This window comes from Dromaius novaehollandiae, chromosome 27 (genome assembly GCF_036370855.1).
Source record: "Dromaius novaehollandiae isolate bDroNov1 chromosome 27, bDroNov1.hap1, whole genome shotgun sequence".
NCBI lineage: Eukaryota > Metazoa > Chordata > Aves > Casuariiformes > Dromaiidae > Dromaius > Dromaius novaehollandiae.
The window spans coordinates 3,180,517-3,202,415 of NC_088124.1; the positions used below are offsets into that span (position 1 = coordinate 3,180,517).

A 21,899-nucleotide genomic window follows, 5' to 3' on the forward strand; every position below is an offset into this window, starting at 1 on the left:
AGATGCTTTTACAGATAGAAAACTAACTCTAACTTAAAACTAATTGGCCTGTTTATCCTGGAGAAAACACTGAATTGGAATGGAGCTGGCAAACAAGAGTAACGTTTCTTGCTTGTTCCATTTTGTATTTATTTTAGTTCCCCCAAGATGTCTTTTGAAATTAAATTTGCTCAGCATTGGCATAATCGTTGCCACAAAGGAGGCTTTGAGCCTGGCTGTCCCTGGGAACAGATTTAAATGAGGGCTGACAGGTTGAGGTGTACCGTGGTGTGCCGTACAGGGAGGAGAAATTCAAACTGATCGGCCAGAGGAAGAATAATCCTTTCTGATATCCAGAAAAGCCTGGTCGAGTCCATTTTCCCTGGCGGTTCGCTGCTTGTTGTCCCCAGTCTAGCTGGGCCCTGTGTTTTGATGGATGTACAGAAATAAATCCTCCTCTTGGGGGGGAGGAAAAAGCACAGTCAAAGAAGCCTGCCCATTTTAGATGGCAAAAACAGAGAGAAGATGCCAAGGAGTGGGTAGTGGGATGTCAAGTACTTTCTCACTTTTTAAAGATGATTTATATAACCTGCTTGGATGTGTTTTTTTCCTCTCCAGTTATATAATCCTAATTTATGAAAGCATTAGGAAATTGCATTCCCTACTGTTATGTGATCATCTATATATAATGGCCCCTAAGCTTGTTACAGTGCTGCCATCATCCCATCTACCAGCAATCTCCGGAGCAGCCATGGCAGGTGTGCACTATGTATTTATATTTTTTTGCACTCATCCAAGGCTGTGTCACCCACTCAAGAAACCGAAGACTGGAGGGTTGGGAAACAGTATATTGGATTGCATGTGCGGGGTGGTGCTTGTTTAAAAACCCGCTCTTTCCTAGCCTCTTTCCGCTGATAGAAAGCGGAAGCTTTGTCGATAGATTAATCGGATTGCTGTTTCCCGGCTCCCGTCGGTAGTTTTGGGATGAGCCCTCTGGGATGTGCAGCTCAGCCACGTGTGGTTAAGATCTGTCGTGACTTTTCCCGGGGGAGTGCCCGGCTCCCTGGTTAGCGAGAGCCGTACTCGCAGCTTAAATCATCTCGTGGCTGTTGCTGCCTCAAGAGCACGAGGGATACGAGGCAAAAGCCAAAGAGTGTCAGATTTGTAAAACCCTCCTAGATCGCATCCAGCCCCTGGAATCTTCTCCCTCTGGAAGAAGAACAGGCCGTAAATGTTTATGGGGTTTTGCTTCCGTAGTACGTTAGTCTCGGAATAAAGAACGAGGAGGGGGGGAAAGGTGCTGGCATCGGCTTTCTTGTTTTTTTCCACTTACTATTAAGGCTGACAGCGTTTTGTCTCTGGGGCAGGGTACCGCACGCCGAACGTTATGTAAGAATACGGGCTCTTAATGGGCCCCTTGTAACGCGGAGGGCAGTGGGTTGAGTCAAAAGCAGCTTTGTCCGTGCAAGTCCCTATTTTGAAGCAACCTGGAAAAATTACAGCCCGGGAGCTTCTTTGGAGGTAGAACTTCGCTTCGTTTTGTTACTGATGCCTTGCTAAATAACCAATTAAATAGCCAAATTATTTTTCATAGACTTATGTTGCGCTCTAAACGGCCATGCAAAAGGGACTTTTGAAACTCTGCAGACTGTCGCTCCTGTTAGCGTAATTCAGCTAACGTTCGAGAGATGCAGACAAGCTGAACCAATTTTGCTTTCTGTAGAAATATTTATTCTGGCACCAGGCGAAGAATAGTGAGCCATCCTGCTCACTTGTTCCTCTTGCTGCATCTGAAATTTGAGGGCAGCCTTTTATTCATCATATTTTAAGAACTAGTTATGACTTGGATCCTAACTGAAACCACTTCAGAAGCTTAAAAATATTATCTAGGCAAAGTGATTGATCCAGCGTGACAGGAACACGTGCCATCACCTATGTTAGCTGCGTTCAGTAGTTTCCTTTCCCCCCTCTCCTCCCTTCGTTATTCTTTTAATTAAAAGCCCCCATTGCTGCCACCCTTCTGTTAATTCCAAAATTGCCTTGGGGGGGAGGTTTGGGAGGGATATCAGAGAAGGTAAATACTATTGGCATGTTGGCAGGTACTGCTACCCTGTGATAAGCCCCTCTTGCTTATAGTGCTGTGCCTCGGTGCTGTGACCGCATATATAATCCATAGGTGAGGCTACAGAAGAAGCAGGTCTGGGGCAGGGATGCTTAAGAGAAGGTGCAGAATGAGCTTGAAACGCTGGGCAATGGTTGTGGAGTGGAGAAGAGCTGTGTGCTCTGGGGGACGGCGGTGGCTGCTGAGAAGAAAGGATGCTCGGGGGGAAGGTGTCTTTTAAGAGCAGCTTTTCTCCTCGGCTCTGCAGCATCGCTGAAGCTGCGTGTGCAGATAGCCTTGCCTCCGAGCAATGGGTAAAGCACGAGGAGAGCTGGAGACTGTCCCTGCAGGTCTCCGTGGCTGACACGTAGCTCTGGCAGCGTTGTCCTGCGCGCTCGAGGCAGGAGAGGTCTCCGTGTCCTTGCACAACCGCGCTCGTGCAGGAAGAGGATGGGGCCACGTCAGACCGTGCAGCTGCACCGTGTTTGACGGGTTCATCTGTCCCTTTGCTCTCGTGGCAGTGTTCGGCGCTGTCCTCGCGCCCGTGTCCCTTCCAACACCCGCTCCGCGTTGCCCGTGCTGGGAAGGGGTGCGAGGTGGTGCTGGGACACGGCTGGCGGTGGAGGACTCCTGATGGTGTCCAGCGCGTGCTGATGTGATGGGCAGGAGCTTTTGGGGGCTGCGTGGGTGCCCCCAGCACGCTGGGGGTGTTGGGGTCTCCGTGGCCTGGCAGGGCTCTTAGGCACCGTCTGCGCTGTAATAACTTGGTGCATTTTGTATAATGTGGACGTCTCTCCCTCGAAGCTGGCAGAGGGAGCAAGAGCAGGGAAAAGGCTATGAGGAGTGTGGTTGTCGGGGCGTTTTGGAGTTGACGTTAGCAGGGGAGCCCTCAAAGGAGACGCTAAAAACCCAGGTGCCCTTTGGATGTGTGCTGGATGCGTAAGGTTGAAATGCTTTGGGCCGTCCAGCTTTCGCATCCGTGATGGCAGTGCCCCCTGCTCCGCTCGGGGACCGCGGCGCGGCTCGCTCTTCCCGGGCCCGGGAGAGGCGGTGGGGATGGTCCGCGAGTCCCCAGGAGCAGAAGGAGTTAATGCTCCGTAATTCCCCTCGAGCAGCCCGCGCTGTGAGCTAACTCTGATAAATGAGTACACGGAGTTCGCTTTAGTCCACAGTGAGTCATAATTCACACTGTGCGTTTAACAATTAAGGTTCAGCAGGGTACTCGGCAATTAAAGTGGCTCTGTTTGTTTTTTGTTTTAATAAAAGTTGCCATGACTTACTCCCGGTGATGTTAGCTCCTTGCACAACGTGTGTGCTAGAAGGTAGATCAGTCCATGTGAGTTTTACTCCAGCAGTGATCACTTTTAAACTCATAACCTTTCTTTCTTTAAGGAGGGGGGGGAAAAAAGTCAAATGGCCAAGTTTAAAAAAAAAAAAAAAAAAATTGTTAATTCAAGCTGTGACACATTCAGAAAGTACAAATCTGAGAAATGATACTCTGCTTTTGAGTAGACCTTTACGCGTTTGAGTAGCTCTGCTTGCGCTGCTGATGGTGAAAGGGAGGGATGGGGAAACACAATTCCCGAAATACTGGTAAGTGTGAGAGGTAGTTTCCCCGTCCCTTAGAGGCCATGTGTATAACATTTGGGCAGATGTATGTCTGGGATTGAGCTGAAGTTTATTTGGAGCTGCCTTTGTGTCTCTAATCCTGAAGTGGTTTCAGGAAGAACACTATGTGCCTTCTTGGGAAGCGAGTCAGATCTCAAAATAAATGACTAATGAAGTAATACAGCACTGAAGATTTCTTTTTATCAGATTTGCACAGCCCGGCTAGCGGAAGAATCTTCTCTTAATGGCAACTGAGCAAAGTGCAAATTATTCTGTTTGCTTTTAGTTGTCCTAATACAGATTTGAAAGCCTGCAGCTGCGTAACGTGGACGGGAAGCCTGGGCAGCAGAGTTGGCTTGGAGAAGGTTGTATTTTCTTAGAAATCCTAATTGCAATTTGTCACTGACTCAAATACCATCTCTCTCTGGATCTCTGCTCCGCAGGCTGGTGTTAGAGGCCTCTTCAAACACTGTCACCTGGGAAAGTCACTGATTTATTTTCTTCCTGTTTCCTACTACATATAAACACGTTGTTCAATAAGTATTTATTTTATCGGAGAAGAGTTTTCTCAATCGGAGCGAAGTGAAACCACATTAAAACAGTGAAGAGAAACTTTGGCTGTTGCACTAATTGGGTCATTCTTCCTTATCTCGTCCCGGTGCAGCTGCTCATGGCTGGTGGCGGCCGGCGGACGCGGCTGGGGCTTTGCAGAGATGCTCGCCCCACCTGGTCGGGGCCAAAAGCTTTACAAGTAGCTCGAGATTGTGGCCCAGGTCCCTTTTGCAGCGTTGCATGTGCTGGTTTTGGGGCTATCTTTTGTGTGTTAAAGCAACCAGCTCCCTCGTGTTGCAATCTGAAACTTTTAGGGATGTTGCGGTGTTGTGGAAGTGAAAGTACTTTGTGCTAAGTGGATCTTAAAGAAAAGAAAGGCGGGGGGGCAAAACCAGCTTTTATTTCTCTGTTCTGTTAACTTTCAGTGTGACTCTTAGCAATGGTCAATAAAAAATTGGACAGGCTAGAGGGCCTTTTTTTTTTTTTTTTTAAGCTGATGTTAAGATACTAAATGGTGTGTTGTGGGGAAATAGCAAATAAATCCATCTTTCCATTGCTGTGGGGAATAAACTTAGAGGCTCCGTGCGCCAAGTGTTGTTCCCGCGGTCTCTGCAGAGTCGCACAAGAGCCCCGTGGAGCAGCCCTTGCGCTCGCCTCTCGCAACGCTCTCCTTTCCCGTGAAGTCCAGGGATGAGGAGGAGCCGCTTCTCCTTGCGTATCCCAAGTCACTTGGTTTCCCTGGCCCTTCCGTGCAGGAGAGCGATGTGGGTTTTCCCGGCTTTAAAAGTAGGATGGGATTTAGCAAAGACGGCACCCGCGTGCGGGTGATTCCTTGCTTGCGTTGGCTCGCAGAGGAGCCGGCTGCCGAGGGTGCTTCTCTCCGCCATCCCGTCACCTCCCTCCTGACGCTCGTGGACTGCGGTCTGGGTTATGCCCATGGCACAAAGCCGTGATCTCAGTTCTCTCTTCTCGTTAAATCCTGAATTAGAAAGCAGCGTGTGGGCTTTCAGTTTTTTCTTCCAGTGACTTCTGCGAAATTCCTGTTCGGTGGCGGGGTGGGTTGCCGCCCAGGACCCCCGCTGTTCGCCAGGCGCCTCCGGCTATCGCATGGCGTTAGGGCAAAATCCTTCAAAACGAGACCTCTTGTTTTTCCTTCCCCCTCCCTTTACGCTCCTGCCCGCGTCCAAGAGACGCTTACAAAATTAAGTTTCCATTTGGAGCTGGAAAGTTCCCGGTATGTTGATTTCTAGGAAATGTGGCTCGGGTTTGTTGCGGAGCGTGTTTTGTGAAACTCTAGCATGTGTGATACCTGTCTGTCCTTGAGCTGCAGGTCAGACATCTGTATCCCATTCGCCGCTCTGGATTTTCCTGCGTTTCTTTAAGCAGCAAGATAGCAACATCTGTGCAGCGAGCGGGCTGTAAAAATGAATGGCTTGTTTTTATGGTGTGGATTTTTTGCGTAGTGTAGTATGCATTTGTACCGTGTAGTCTCTGCTTTCCTAGAATTGTGTTTTCTAGTAGATTTTTGTTTGGAAGGCACAAGCAAAGAAGAAATTAAAAACACCAACTTAAAATGCTTCCATTATATTTCACGCTGCCTGTTTTTTCCATGACCGCATGTGGTGCCGCATGTCTGCCACGGGCTGCAGACAGGCTGAAAAATGAGCAAAGCCCGGAGGATAACGGAGGTGGCCGGCCACCGCGGGGCGAAGAGGTGGAGAAGACGCCAGCAAGATGCTAAAAACAAGTCCTCTACAAGCAAGGCAGGATGCATTTGCTGAAGCAACAGCTGAATTAACTTCTGTTTGCGCAGGGGTGCAAAAATCTGGGTCAGAGCCACAGCACTGCCTGGCCGCATTGGGGACGCGCACGTGCGCGCTCGGCCGGGGGAATCTATGCCCGGTGCTTCATCTGCCTGCGTGCATCGATTACTGCCGTTCCCGGGCTGGAGGCTGGAAGTGTTCACTTGGCCAATGTTTTCAGCTGCTCGCACTAATGTGCTGGGTGCTGTTTGGGGAAACAACAGATTCCCCCCCCCCCCCCCCCCCCCCAAGAACGGGAAATACAGCAGTGGTGCTTTTGAGCAAGTCTAGGATTTCATGTTTACTTAGCAGCGCTCGAAGCAAGCTGGGTTCGAGGCCCTCGCACATGTCGGCACTGTGTCTCGGTTTTGGTGCGTTCAGCACATGGTAGTCCAGTTAAAACACGTCACGCATGTGCGGACGGAGTGGCCTCGCTTACGGGCCTCCTTGTTTGTTCTCGTTCATCTAGAATTTCGTTCGTCTAGAAGTTGTTTAACGTATTTCATAATTAATTAACACTTAAATAGTTGCACCTGAAGGAGAAGTTGCGTCCAGATGTTGAACCCTATGGATTTGTCTGGGTTTTAAAACTTGTTTATTATAGCTGCTAAATTGCATATAAGGCAGTTGTGTTAGAAAGCAATGACTTTTTTTTTTTTTTTTTTTTTTTAAGTGTTCTTAAGTAACTTTACCTTTTTGCGGTGGCTGCGGAAAGTACATTTAAACAGCTCTGTGTGTTCCCCAAAGGAAGCAGTTTGAGCAAGACTGGCGAGCGGTTGCTTTGCTGGCGCTTCTGGACTTGGGCAAAGCGGCAGCGACCTGTCTGGAGATGCAGGACCGAGGCCGATCTTGGGCTTCAGAGTTAGAGCCAAGGCGCTTTTGGCATTTACTGGCCTTTTGGACTTTGCTTTGGAGCAGAAAGCATTAAATTGTACGAAAGCGCTCCATGGTAAATAACGTGACTCTGTCCTAGGACGCTTCCCATCACCTTTATTCTCCGTGTGTGCAAATTCCTTCCGTTTGGCTTTTAAGCCGAAGGCCTGAGCGCTGTGAAACTGCCGAGCAGGTGCACTTGTCAGTGAAGGAGGGTTTTGCAATTCGCCTGTCCCATCCTTTTCTCCTTTCCCCCCACCCCGTTTTTATTTCTATCCCATGAAAAATAAGCAGTGGGGGTGTTTGGGGGAGTGGGGGCTGCTGTGCTCGGTTTCATTCACAGGCTTCCCAAGAGCGCGTTAAAACACACATGACGTCCAGCTCGCAAAGCTGTTCAGGGTAACGTAGCCATGGGAGAGCAGGATGTGTTTGGGGTAAGTCTGTCAGAAACGCTGAGCCGCTTTGGCTTGGGATAATTAATTCCCTTCTTTTAGCCAGAACACGCTCGGCTCCACAATGAGAAATTTCAGGCTCTGACATCTCAGGCAAGTTTACAAGGCTCGTAGCGAGAGTCCCTGTTTCCCTGTGCCAGGAGACGTATTTAAATCTCGGGGAGTAGCAGATTTTCTACAACTGTTTGTTTCAAATTAATTGAAAATTTGGATTCTAGCCAGCCTCTCTGGCTACACTTGTGCCTCTGAAAGGCTGCTCTAAGCTGGAGATAAGCAGGAGCAGAGCAGTCTTTTTAAAACCTAGTTAGAGACATTTTTGTGAGATGAAGGCTCTCGAGCTCTTTCATAACGTGGACCACATCTTAATAGACGGTCTTGTGGGCTCCATCCCTCCCACTGCTTCTGACGCAGGCCACCTCCCCTCCCACCCGTGCTGGATGGCTTCCCTGGACGACTGCAGTAATTGCTTACGTAGAAAAATAATAAGAAGGATGCGTATAATGTATTTTTAGATGTCTCTTGGTGTGATTTAGCAACTGGCAATACGGAGCCAGCGTAGACTGATCCGTCTTCTGCATCCCAGCAGCGACGGCTTTGCGGACCTCGGGAGCGTCTGCGCTGGAGGTGACCCTTCGTCTACAGCGATCCCCCTCTCGGGCTCGTTAGTGAATGAGTTCTGCGTTGCTTGAGCTTTACAGCACCGGTGGGACGGAGCAATGCTGCTGCCGCTCGAGTCGCTCATCGAAGCAGCAAGGAGAGCGTGGGCTAAACGCGTGTGGAGGTGTCCGTCACGGGTGTTTTCCTGCTTCCCCTGCACGCGTCTGCCCGTGGACTTCACGTGCAAAGACCCCGGTGCGCGGGGCCTGTGGGACCGCTGTTGTCACCGGGGCTGGTGCATCTGCAGCACAGCTCGGAGCCGCGCTGGCAGCCCCTCGGCTAGCCCGCCGCGCTTGCAGCACCCGTGCCACCGCGGGCAAAGCCTCCCTTTCCTTCCCCGAAAGAGCATATCCACCACGGCCGCTATAAAAGCAGCCGGAGCGTGGTAGCTGGTGGCCCAGGAGAAAAGCCCTGCGCCCAAAGTCCTGCTTGCAGGCTGCCGAGGAGAGGTTTTGAGGTTGCGGCGTGGCAGTGAGCTTGCTTTAGGGGAGCGGGATAAACAGATTTCTCCACACCTATAGGCAGTGCGTATGTTATTTTGCTGCTCTTAACGCTACCCCGTGCAGGAGGCAGGAAACTCGGCCGGCGGTGTTTATTTTCGCCCGCCCCGGCGCGCGTGCGAGGGTGCTCGGAGCAGGAGCTGCGCGCTCCGAGGAACTCGGGTGCACTCGACGCTTTCTGCAGCGCAGCCCTTGGGGGGGAATAAATAACCGCGAGCTGAATGTCAAGCCCTCGCTACGGTGTATGGTGAGTGTCCTTGCTGGGGATAAAAGCTCCTCCCAATGCACAAAAAGCAAGTGTGGAGTTGATGTGCTTCTAATTGCTGCCTTGAATACATATCCAAGGCTGGGGGCAGAAAGCTAGTGTGTTCAGCAGGATGCTGCTGCTTAGAAGCTGAATCAATTTATAAATAGTAAGAGTACAAATCTTGCTACCGAAGGGTGTGGGGTTTTTTCTCCCCACCCTTTAGTGTTTTTTAGGTGTTGCCATCTGAAACCTAAGCGGACCAGGGGAAACGCACTAGACGCAAAACCCTGTGAAGTGCCACCCCGACGGTGGTTATAATCGAAGGCTGCAGAAAGTGGCTCCCCTGTTTCTCTGTTTGCTTTGTCCATTTAGAGCTCTTTGTGTCTCGTTGGTTTCCTGTGTTTAGTGTGGGCTCGAATTCAGCTCTTCCCTTTTAACGCTGGGTGCAAGAAGTGTAATTATTCTTACAGCATGACTTATCTGCCTTTAAAGTTGAAAACATCCTTTCTTTTCTGTTTATGAATCCCCAAATGAATGATTTCTCCTGCCGGTTAGCATCAGCCTCCACACCAAAGACTGTGGGAAAGTTTTGCAATTATAGTGACTTTAATGGGTCTGTTTTATGTCTAAAAAAACCATTGCTTTCTAATTCTGTGTCACGTGGCTCCTTGATTACGTGTTGCGCAGCAGTGTGGCTACCAAAATTGAGTCTTACAATCTGAAGGAAATCATCGGGAAATATATTTTTTTTAAACTCCAGGCAATTCTTCTCTAACTGGGCAGTATTTATAAGAATCTGCCTTTGACGAAAAACGTGGCCTTTCTGACACCTCGGCTGGTTGCGCAAGGGGTTTTAAAGATGTCGCATGTGCTCTGCATGCGTGTGTCTTATGTTCCATCCTGGTGATATTTTCCCATAAAAACAAATGATCGCGGACCAATAGAAAAGACTTTGTGCCTGTTTAAAAAATTAAATCTTTCCGATATTCTAGTCATGTTTTGGTTTGGCAATTTTGTTTGTCCCCCCTCCTCTCTTGCCTTCCCTGCAGTCGCTCTGCCGGGTGCTGCGTGCCAGCGTCGCCCGTCTCCAAGTCGCGGTCGCTGGCTGGGGTGAGCTCGTCTCTCCAACACAATTGTTGCTCTGGGCAGTCGTTTGCTCAAAACATCATTTTTTCTTTTTTTTTAAAGCCTTTCTGTGAAATTTCTTTTCATCCACCCAAATAGCTGGCATTCTTCTGCTGTTGGGGTTTTTTGCCTTTAATTTTTAGGGAGGATGTTTGCTGTGTTTTCAGGTCTTTCCACTTGGGGTAATGCCTCCTTTGTCCGAGACTCTCAGCCTACTCTCTCTTTTTTTGGATATTCTTGGTGGGCAAGAGAAAACGAGTCATGCCTGGGGTTGAAGTGTTGATTTAAGAATAATATAGTCACTGACGAAACAGTAAGTAATCCTTTGTGGAAAATCATCCTCATAGACTGTTTGTATAAAATAATTCAAAACACAATGCTAGCCTGCTGCAAACATTTCTAGCAAACACACCAGAGGGGCTGCGTCTCTCCAAGTGCCAGAAGAGAAGGGCGAACGTTTGGTGGCAGAAAGCCCTTTGCTTCTTGACTGTGAGCGCTTCGGTCTCAGCTTTGCTGCTAGACCATGTGCAGTGCTGTCGAAGGCTGGCAAAGCAGGCGCTTTAAGCGCCAGTCTCATGCCGAAGCCTCTCCGATTGCTTTCATCCTGCCCCGGGTTTCATGCCGAAGCGTCAAGAGAGCATCATCGGAGAAGATCCCAGCGGTTTGGCGTCTGTCACTCTGAGATCGGTTTTCATTTTGCCTCGCTTGGCTAGCGTGCCAGGCGGTGCCGTTTACCTGCTGGCACGTTTTTCTGCAAACCTCTTGCTGGGGGCCTCTCCTGGGGCGATATGAGAGATGTGGTGTTGCAACATTGACCCGAAAGTCAAAGCTGGGAGAGCTGTGAAATTATCCGTAGCTCCGTGAAATGAGCATCCTTGTTGCTTTGGCCAGTCTAGGAGGCTAAAAAGTCCCCGTCAGAGCTGATGCTGGTGGTAAAGGAGTTGTAGGGCTGTTCAGCAGAAATCTTGCGGTAGGAGCCCGGGCTTCAGTGGTGCAGGGTGCTGAGGACAGCAAGTTAACGGCTGCTCCCCGACACGGTAGCGATTCACCGGGTGGTGAAACAGCCCGCTGTCAGCCTGGTGCATGAAACGAAATCTATGGTTTTTGTGCGCCTTGTGGTTCAGTAGCTCTGAGCTTGGGTGGCCCCTGGGAAAGGATTTTCCGCTCTGCATGCTCGAGATGTACTCTAAACTTCCTGCGCAGGCCAAGCAGAAGAGCGGGGTTCGTAATTATTTTTTAACCCTTTCCTCCGTCCCCTTACGCGACCTCCTGCGCCGCTTTCGCGGCTCTCACCAGGAGCCCGGGCCGTGCCTGCGTGCGTCGCAGCTCAGCGCGGCGTGCGGTGTCTCCCCAGGTGTGGTGCTTATGAAAGGAGACCATGACTACTGATGAGGCCACCAAAAATGAAGGGGAGGTGCAGGCGGCGGCTCTTGCCGAGCGCGGGGAGGACATCACGCCTGCTCAAGACCGCGGGGTCCTCAAGGTGAGGCAACTGGCAGGAGGGTCAAACCTTTCCATCTCCCCGCTTTGGAGCGGGTAATCGTGTTGGCTCTCTGAATCCCCAGCCCTTGGGTGGCCTGCTGCTTCCAGGACCGCAAGACTGATCCCTTTGAAAGCAGGAGGAGATTAGCATGTCCAGTAACACTTGGAATAATGAAGGATGGAGTGGCCTTTGAGACAAACTACAGCACAGATTCAGTCTGCTCAATGAATTTCACTGCTGTCGTGTTTCTAATCAGATTATTAGCTGTAAATCCACAATGCATTTCTGTGTGTGACTCATAGACATTAGAAAGAGCACATTACTTAGGTCATCTACTCTGCTCTGTAACCCCTTTTTCATATTCAGGGCCATTTCTGGATAGTTCTTCAAACCAGCGCTTGCTCTTCTCCAGTTGAATAGGACCTTTCCTCTAATAATAGCATCCTCCCCTGCCTCCATCCTGAGCCTGAGAACTGCTTGTTCCAGGCTGTAGCATTAAAAAAAAAAAAAAAAAAAAAGTGTTGACAAGAAGCAAGTAGTGAAATGACACACCCCTGTGAGTAAAATTTGTACGGACAGAAAGCAAATGTAATTGCGTTCGCCTCAGATTTCTGACTGTGCTGTTTATTCAGACACCTCCGCAGAGCTTCAAAGTACATGCAGATCCCTGTGCTGAGGTCTGCCACGCTCGCTTACGACGAAAATCGTGGCTTAAGTTTGGGATTTGTTTTTAGGGGTTGGTAGGAGGGTGAATGCAATTGCCCCCTCGCTAGCTTTCCCGTGGGTTCGGGCAGCAGCTGGAGACCTGGGTTGGGTGCAGGGGAGCAGCAATAACCGCTCACGTGGGACACTCTCTCCTAGATTATTAAAAGGCCTGGGAATGAGGATGAGTCTCCCATGATTGGAGACAAGGTTTATGTCCACTACAAAGGAAAACTGGCCAATGGCAAAAAATTCGACTCCAGCCGGGATAGGAATGAGCCGTTTGTCTTCAGCCTCGGCAAAGGTAAGGAGAGGGGCCGCAGCGGTTAGCCGTGCTGCTGGGGCCCGTTCGCGGGCACGGGGTGGCACAAGACCGCCCAAAACCCAGGAGCGCTGGGGACCGCAGGCTGTGGGGTTGCCGTCCCAGCTGTGGCACTGCTGGGTCTGGGGGAACAGCACCGTGTCTCCGCAGGACAAGGGACCATGTCAGCCCTGCGTTTTCAAGCGACTTCTCAATCCGCAGTGTCTGTTTTTGGGGTGCCCTCCTTGTGACGCCCAAACTGCCGAAAATCCAGCTTGGGCTGTAGATCACTCTCCTGCCTGACATCTGCCTTTCTCCTAGGCCAGGTAATCAAGGCATGGGACATTGGGGTCGCTACCATGAAGAAGGGAGAGATCTGCTACTTGCTGTGCAAACCGGAGTACGCGTACGGCTCTGCTGGCAGCGCCCCCAAAATCCCCTCCAACGCAACCCTCTTTTTTGAGGCAAGTACGGTGGAGATCCTGGGTGGGGAAGCTGCGGGGCTGGGCTGCTGCGGGCGAGTTAGCGCTTTCCCTTCGGCTTTGCCAGCCAGCTCAAAAACAGCTTGGATTCCTGAAATGTGTCCCTCTGCTCCAGGAACCGATGCCAGTGTTTTCTCAGAAATGTGTGTCTGAACTGGAGAGGCTGTGACCAAAGAGCAACTCTGCTGCGCAGCCCGGCAGAGAGGTCTGGCTGGGAAGCACAGGGAGAGCGCTGGCACGGAGGGGAGAACAAATAGATTCCCGAATTAAAAACACACACGAAAGGAGAAAACAGCTCGGAAATGCCTTCATGTGCTAAAAATCGATTAATGCCACTGAGCGGTATGAAAGCAAGTTTTTGGCACGGTGGAGCGGCAGGTCAGCTAAGCTGTGTACTTTGCGTATACGCTCACTTGGCAGCGCCTCGCACATAAAAGCAATAAAACCTCAGCAGAAGAAATGGGTCTGTCGTAAATTAAGGCTCAGTCCCTCTAAGTCCCGACGGCTGTTCAGTTGCCTTCGGTAGCCACAGGTCTGAGCATGACTGGTATCGTCAGCAAACTAAGTGGGAACTCCTAGTGATGCTATTCCTGGGCTGCCTTCGAAGCAGGTTTCATAGCACCTTCCAGCGCTGGTTGTGTTATACCCTTACAGCATTAATAAACTTAGTTTTACTGTTACTTTGTGTTACATTTCAGGTACTGGATGTGGCCCAATTTCTAATAAATTGGGTCTATTATACTGCGGCTTGGAGCTGGCTTTTATGGGCAACTCTTGCTTGTCAGCTGAACGGAGAACTAGTTTGCTTGGCTTTCCAGCGCTGGGATGAACTGTTGCTTTATGGGTTTTTTGTTGTTGTTCTCCTCTCCTCCCCCTCCACCCGGAGCTCTGCCTACCTTGGGGGTGTGTTTCTCTTTTTATGCTTTTAGGTTGAGTTGCTTGATTTCAAAGGTGAGGACTTGTTTGAGGATGGAGGGATAATCCGGAGAATCAAGAGGAAGGGAGAAGGCTATTCCAACCCCAACGAAGGCGCTACGGTAGAAAGTGAGTATCAACGTATCTGTACGCGCCAGAGTGATGGGACGGGACTGGTGGCCCTCTTTGCCTTCAGAGGCGGAAGTCTAAGTTGGAGCAGCCTTTTATTTCTTTTTCCTTTTTTCCCCACAACTCGCTAGCGGAGCGCTCCGGGAGCCACGCTGCCCGGGCAGCTGTAGAAAGTGCATTGGCCGTGTTTCGTGGTGGGGAGTAGTCATTCGATCTGTCTCAGGGCCAAGCAGGATGGAGAGGAGTTGGGAGGGCAGCGGTTAACTGTCTGCCTGTGGATGTCAGCATTTGATATGTTCATACAAAATTCTCCCTTGGCACGTCCCGCGGTGGCCGTTCCAGAACTGCTGGCTCAAAGGGTTTACTGGAAAACCTCAAATGGAGGGAGCAGCCAGCTGATGATGGAGTGACCACTTGAATATAACCTGCGCTCTGTTTTCTTAGTCATGTTGGCCCCGAGTTCTGCCGTTGGCCCGCTCTGGTTTTGACAAGGAACAAATTTCTGCAAGCCCTGGAGCTCTTAGCTTGCTGCTGGAGAGCTTGCTCCCGTAGGGCACGGGGGGTGGTTCCTCCTCTGCTCTCTCCTCTAACCATTTTGCACACTTGCCATTTCTGCTCCGCTGTCCGAGCGGCTGCAAGGATGCAGTTGTCTTCAGGACCAGCGCGTTGGCTGCTTTGAAAATCCAGGCTCTGACTTGTCTCGCAGGCAGCTGATTAAAACTTTGACTCTTAGCGGTGGTAGCGCTGAAGTCTTTGCTTGATTACATTACTTGCTAAGTGTTTCAGGCACGTCTCCTTGTCTGAAGGAGGCAATAGGCAGTTTCTTTGGACTCCTTGTTCCAATGTTTATTGTCATTTTGGTGGTTTCTATTGCCTTTACTGCAGAATGGAGCCTTTTCTTTTCCCTTCCATGTGGCCAGAGGATTGCTGCTAACTTCTGATTGCTGCTAACGGGAGGGAGTAAATTAATACAAAGGATTTGCTGAAGTCAGTATGGTCTTAACTGACATCAGAAATTGGCTGAAAGATAATGAGCTCGGATCTCATTCAGATCCCTCTGAACACCCTCTCCATAAACGCGATGGAGTAATTCCGGTCACGTTTCTAGAGCAAACATTTCACATAGGGTGGGAGTTAAGCTAGGGAGAAAGCCAGATTTTTTCTTTTTTTTTTTTTCTTCCCAAGAACAACTCGGCCATAGAGTTGGAGCGAACTAGATATGTAAGGCATTTAGTTTCTCCTCTCCCTTTCAGAACTTCTGTGCATCAAGAGTCTGATTAACTTCCTTTAGCGAAGGAGGAATTGGATCTGGACTGTTACAGCACGTAAAACTTCCTGCCTTAAACAACTAGTTCTTCTAGCTTTTAGTTCTTTTTACTAGACATTTTTAAGAAATAAACCCTAAAATTTTTTTCACTGAGTCAGATGTGATTTTCTGCCTATCACACATTAAATAGCATAATTGTATACATTGTAACCAGCTGGGAGTAGAGTTTCAAGCTTTACTTCACTGTATCAAAGGTTAAATTAAAAAAAGACTAAATATAACTGAAATCATAATTTCTGCATTCCTTCTTAGTACTGATTTTTTTTATTTTATTTAAATAGGCTATTAGGTTTGGCTGTGATAGGCAGCTGTATGCCCGGTGTCGAGGGAAGGAGGAGAGCTGGCTCTCCTGCGCGCTTTCTCCGTTGCCGCGTGCTGCTTGAATCTCTCTCGAATATGACAATGGTCTAATTACTCAGAACAGGACTGAGTCAGGAAGAGGGAAAACACAAATGAGTAATCATTTCTCTGAAAGAGCCTAAAGAGCCAAATTGCTGGTCCGGAATAACTTTTCAGGAGCGATTCTCTTCTCGTATGTGTGCAGTCCTAAAGCCTGCTTTTTTTTTTCCCCCCCCCTCCCTTAAACTATTTCAAATGAATGTTTAGTTTTGAGCAAATGCTGAAAGTGGGAGCACACGCACAGTCAAAATAATAGAGATTAATGCCCTCTGAGGCAATCTTGCATAACACACGCTGCCTGTGCAGGGCAGAGATCAGGAACTCTGTGCTAATCCCAGTGGCAACACTTGTGCCGTGCCAGCAGCTTGATTCATGGCAATTTACTAATGTGGCCTTTAATTCATTTGGATCTACCCATATGCGTGGGGCCTGGATACCCTTAAATACGTTCCAGTGAGAAAGGAGGGGAAGGGATAGTACCAGGCAACCCGGCAGCCTTTCAGGGGAGTTTTGGGTGCAGATAGGCTTTTTTACAAATGCAACAGTCTGTAGTACCACTTACCTTGGAGGGTTTTGCCCCGGCCTGCCTGGAGGGCACCCTGAGCACGGAGCTGCTCTGGGGATGGGCTCCCAGCCTGGCACGGCGGCACTCGGAAATTCGTGAAGCAGGGGGAGCAGCGAGGGTTTATCTTATTTGTGTATTCGGGAGCCAGAGGGGTGATGAAACCCAGGAGCCACCTCTGTACAGGGCTCTCATTCGATCGTCTTCTCCTGAGCCCCGTGTTAACTCAGGGAGTAGTACAAAGGTGCCCAGCATTGCTGCTATAATTAGACTGGAAGAAAATGTACGCTTCCAAGAGTGAGCATCTCTGGCCTGGAGTTTTGAAAGCACTTTTATAGGTTTAAGTTTTACAGACCATAATTCACAGTTCCGGTTCCTAAAACACAGGCTGCAGCAGCGATCTGGCATTCCAGCTTTTGTTACAACCTTCCCCCCTCCTCCCCATTTTAATCTGAGTACAAATTGCTGTCAGCACATCAAGTTCATGTGCCAGCCACACTCAGTACACTGTGTTCTGAGCTCTTCAAAAACAAAATCGCTGCAGGCACTGAGAGAACAATAAGTCAGTGCTGCAACCGAAGTGATGTTCGGCAGCCCGGCGGGGGCTTTTCTCTCTGTAATCCAAGAGTAACTGCAGCCAGCTGACCTGCTTCAGATAGCACCGAAATACTCCTGGAAACCGGAGCAGAGATTTCCTTGTTGCCGGTGTATTTTATATGCGATTAAAGCAGAATGAAACTCCTCTGCTTCCCTTGAAGGAAGGGGACTGGGAGCTTGTGTCCTCCGGTGTGTCCTATTTTAAGGCTTGCTCTTTCGGTCACTGCCGTGTCACTCTGGTGACAGGTTACCTGGTGGTGGTGTAGCATCAGAGATGGTGCTTATTTCAGGGCCACGGGTTGTTGGCACAGAGCAGACCGGAGCCGTATTCACTGGGAACATGCAAGCTGATGGGAGGGAGGTAACGTGGTGCAGTAAGGTTGCTGGGTTACCTGTATTTTAGGCAGAATGTTCCTTTATCCTACTTTTAGGAAAATAATCAGCTTGGGTTGAGTAGTACAAGAGTAGAGGTTAGCCCCGGTGTAGCTGAGCTTTCCCTTTGCTCTTGCGTCAGGCCTCTGCAGCGGGGGATAAGCGAGGAGCTGGAGGGTTTGCTGCAACTGTCCTGCAGCACACGTAGCCCGGGAGCCGGCGGCACGCAGCTGGTGGTGGTGCTGCTCATCCCGAGCCCAGAGAGCACGCAGCCGGCCCGTGCACAGGTGATGGGCGCAGGGTGCACCTCAGGGTGCTGGAGAGCCCCCGAGCATCCCCCCAGGCATCGTGCAAGCTCGTGGCTTTGGTGAGGGGCCTGGAGCTGTTGCGTGGGGGGACTGCGGGGAGGGAGCTTGGCTTCCCGTCCCCACGGTGGGGAGAACATCCCCGGGCTCTGCTCCGGCATGGACTCTGTGCCGTGTCAGCGAGAACGGCCGTGTTTAATGCCCCAGGGCTGGACCTGCCCTATAAAAGGCTGCGTACCTCCTGCAAGCGCTGCTGCAGCTGCTCTTGCTTAATCTGTGAATTTCTTTCTGGGGACTTGGTGCTCCAAGGACACAGGACGGGGCAGCGTCTGCAGGCGGGCGCTGGCAGGACAGGCTGCCGCTTTCCCGTAAGCAAGCTTACGTTACTGCTGGGTTTGTTCACCTCTGCGGGTGAACTCTGCCGTCTCCTGTGGTTTCTGCTGGAGAGCCTGTTGATCTTTCTTGTGCTTGCGTCCTGCCATCTCCCCGTGAGGTCCAGGACAAGATGTTTCGTGCCCTTTAGTAACTCGGGTTGCATCTCTCTCTGATGCAGGGACTCCGAAGCGAGCCAGCAGCTCTTAACAAAATGATGTGCAAGGCTGCAGGCTGCCTTTTAGTTTCTTTAATAGCATCCTGTGGTGCTCCTGGGATCCTCTGCCGGAGGCAGGGTTTTAAAGAGAAGCTCATTTTCAATTCCTTCCCCGCTGGTTTGCAGCGCTGTGTTTGGAGGGAGGAGAGAGCACCCAGCACTTCACTGCCAGCGCCCTGGACCTTTGGGCTGCGGCCGGCAGGTGGAAAGTGAACTCTTGCCAGTTAGAAAGAGGGCTGTTTTCTTTCCAAGGGTCTCTGCTGTATTGTCCTCTTCTCCCCACTGCACCGGCTTGCGTTTGGGGAATATCATCTTATTTCAGCTCTGCAGCGTACTAAGGTAAAGCTCATTTCCTTCCAGGCTGTGAGGAAACACACGTCTTCCCCGCTCCAAGGGCTGGCAACACCAGCCTGGCAAGTGGCTCCAAAGTCTTTAAGCACAACTTTGACAGCGTTAATGCCTACTATGAGTTTTTCTTTTGGAAGTTTTTTTTTTTTTACTTTTTAATAGTATATTGGGATTTCTTATGAAATTGCTTTTATTGTGTATATTTACCTGCACACACGTATATGAATTGTGCTTTGGAAATAAAGTGCAAAGAACAAAAACTGTCCCTAAAGCATGTAACCATCTGCAGGACTGAATAAATAAAGAGCAATCCTGCTTTGGAAATCTAGCCAGAAGTGCCAGGTGGCAAATGTGTCAGGTACCTGTTGTCCGCTCTGGCTGTGTTTGTGCCAGCTCCTCAGACTAGAACAGCGTGGCTATTAGTTGAAGATTAAAAAAATGTTTATCTTGTACTTTTGGTTCTTGGAGGCAGGAGAACATAGCCTTGTTATTTGAGGTATAAGGTGAGCGTATAGCACTGCATGGAAGATTTGTAATCATAATGATAAAGCTCTGGGTGTGTGGCAGCTTGCCAGGAGCAATATCCAGTTCCAGTAAGACTGACTCGTACGGTTTTGTACAAGAGGAACATATTAGTCATCGTGTTTATCTGTTGTCTGGTCCTTGCTTAGACAAGATGTGGCTTTGCTGCTTTTCAGTAATGCTCGTTTCTAAACCCTCCCATCCCTTTCTGTTCACCAGGGGCTCGTTTCGCTGGCCGCTGGCCAGTGTCACGCCGGCAGACAGTGGCCCGTCCTCCCCGCCCTGCCGAGCTCCCCGGTGCTCGCAGCGCCCTGGCTCGGCCGCGGCGTTTGCTGGAGCCCGGGAGCTCGGAGCAGATGTCATGGTTGAGCAGGATTTGCTCAGCGCCGTTAACTGCAGCTGTGCAGATACCAAACGCACTCCCGTTTCCCTGAGACAGCCCACCTCACCAATGCGGAAAATGCCTTATAAAATGCTTGCTCCAGAGCCCAGCCGCCCTGCCGGGGATGGAACTCCTAACTGTGGCCGAAAGCCACCCGCCGCGGGTTTTGTTCGCTTGATGCCGGTTAAGTAGCCTTAACTGCACGTTTGGGGCACTTTTGTGGGCTGTGCTGGCATCTCGCTCTGCTCTGCCCCCCTGCAGTTCACCTGGAGGGATTCTGCGGGGGCACCAGGTTCGACTGCAAAGACGTGAAGTTTGTTGTTGGCGAAGGGGAGGACCACGACATCCCCATTGGAATAGACAAAGCGCTGGAGAAGATGCAGAGGGGAGAGCACTGCATCCTCTACCTTGGGCCACGGTAAGGGATGCTCCGCTCTGGGGGCACGGTGCCGTTACTTGCAAGCGCTCGGTTTCAAGTGACCAACATCGGAGGCGGTTTTAGCGTTTCTGGAGGGCAGCAGTTCTGAGAATAGGAGCCTCTCAGGAGGGCTCAGATTAGCAACCCCAGTAGGAACAGCAGGAATGGCTAGTGGCATCTAGGCAGGGATCTCGAGCTGCTTTAAAAAGCAGGTAAGATGGCAAGGTGCTTTATCTGACTCCTGTGGCTGAAAGAGAAAGGACTTCCCTGGAAATTGCCAGGGCTGGGTCCCTACACAAGCAGAGATGCTGCAGAGAACACTGCTGTTCTCACTTCATGGAATATAAACAGGAGAATTTTGGCACCTGCACAAGACATGTCCTGTTCTCACGCACTGCTTTAGGTATGTATCTGTTTAATATAGTCTGAGCTATTGTGATTTATGCGTATTACTAATAAAACCTCTATCTCAGCAATTGTAAGAGAAGTTCATGTCGCTGGGCTGGCCGTGGGAGCTATCAGAAAGGTATTTAAGCAGACTCGATGCACCCTGTTGTGGCTGGAGAGGATGAGCCCAGATATCTACCGCATCTTATGTTGTAGCACATCTGTGCTTGAGAAGATTAGTATCATTCTGATCCCAAAATGTTAAACAGTAGAAAGCTATGGACCAAGAGCTGGATGTGAAAGCAGAGTTAACTTTTTGCAAATTAAGATTGCTTTTATGGCCAAAGCCTGTCTAAATGAAGATTTTTAGGGGCTTAGTTTTTTCACGTGACTTTCAAAGGTGCCGGTTCATTAAGGAAAGTTTTTAAAAGGGAATAAGATAATTTGTGGAAGGAAAAAGGGGCTGAAGAGCATGTGGGCAAATCATCTCCGAGGGGAAGCTGTGCACCGCGGTGGGATGCTGCGGGAATGGTGCTGAGTGTGCTTCCGTCTCGGAGGTGACACCGCCACGGAGGAAGCTCTTGGCACAGGGTCCCCGTCCAACATCTGGTTTGTCTCTGGAGCCTCGCGTGTAGCTTCCCACTCGCGTCACCCCGGGAGCACAGACGTTGGGAGCGCCGGACAAAGCACCTCATCCCTCACCCTTTCCTCTGCGGCTTTGTTTTTCTCTCCTTCCAGCTACGGCTTTGGCGAGGCAGGGAAGCCGAAATACGGCATCCAGGCGAACGCGGAGCTGGTGTACGAAGTTACGCTAAAAAGCTTTGAAAAGGTGAGGGTAGAGCTGCTCTTGTGCCTTGCAGAAACTCCCAGGCACGCAGTTTCCCTTTGAAACGTTCACCCTTTGTCCCTGGCGCGGCTGCAACGCGGCCCCTGCTGAAGTAGATACGTCAACAAGGATCTCTGTGTTCTTAATTTGTTCTTGTGTGTTGGTTTGTTTTATTTTTCTGGCCAGGGTCCAAGGCTGGTTCTCTTATTTGTTCCTTTTGTACTTTTTTTTTTTTTTTTTTCCTCCCTGGGCTGCACAGAAAAAAGTTTGTGTCCCGCCAGATGGCTCGGAGGAGGGCAGGGCCGGCGTGCCGAACACGCTGTGCCCTTGGCGGAGGCCGGGGCCGGAGGCGGCCGGGCTGGCGGGCACCACGGGACACGGCGGGCACCGCGGGAGCCGTCCCTGGGGCAGGGCAGGTGCTGCCTGGCCCGGCTGGGCTGATCTTGGAGGAGGGTTTTCCAGGCTGGATTCACTCCTTAGCCCTGGCGAGAGCAGGGACGTGAGACTTGCAGGTTCGATGCTTTCCCTCTCTGTTGGGAGATGTCTCTTCCCACTCTTCTTACCCGTTGGGGTTTATTTTTCCTGGGCTCTTTCATCCTGGGAGGTTGTAGTCGACAAACCACACTACTTTTAAGGCTGAGCTCAGAGTAAAGTCCTGTACCTGGCCCTGATTTACCTCTTGTAGCGGGTTCATACTCTTTCCGTCTCTGTGCTCCAGGTGTGCCCCACTGCGTGTACAGCGCCTGGTGCTCTGTTCCCTATTCCCTGTCCCCTCCAGCCCCTCAAATCCAGAAGGCCCCGGATCCTCCCGCTGTCATGCTGCCCTGACGAGCCCCACTTGTTAAAGAGAAATCCTAGAAAGCCTTGTGGGTCTGCCTGCCCTGGAGGACACACTCCTGCACTGCAGCGTCCCTTTAATTTTTGCTCCCTGTGAAAATTCCTAATGGTGCATGTGTT

At 50.4% G+C, this 21,899-nt stretch overlaps 1 protein-coding gene across 2 annotated transcripts in view; it reads left to right on the forward strand.

The window, feature by feature from the left end:
- FKBP5 (FKBP prolyl isomerase 5) overlaps positions 1-21,899 on the forward strand; it is a 34,590-nt gene that overhangs the window by 6,658 nt on the left and 6,033 nt on the right. The window contains exons 2-7 of one of the 2 annotated variants that reach the window (XM_064498273.1): positions 11,251-11,379; positions 12,241-12,385; positions 12,704-12,846; positions 13,794-13,908; positions 19,573-19,729; positions 20,855-20,945. In XM_064498273.1, the coding sequence (XP_064354343.1) occupies positions 11,275-11,379; positions 12,241-12,385; positions 12,704-12,846; positions 13,794-13,908; positions 19,573-19,729; positions 20,855-20,945 (756 nt within the window). In that variant the 5' untranslated portion in view covers positions 11,251-11,274. The remainder of the gene's footprint in view (positions 1-11,250; positions 11,380-12,240; positions 12,386-12,703; positions 12,847-13,793; positions 13,909-19,572; positions 19,730-20,854; positions 20,946-21,899) is intronic. The other variant, XM_064498274.1, reaches the window with a different exon arrangement.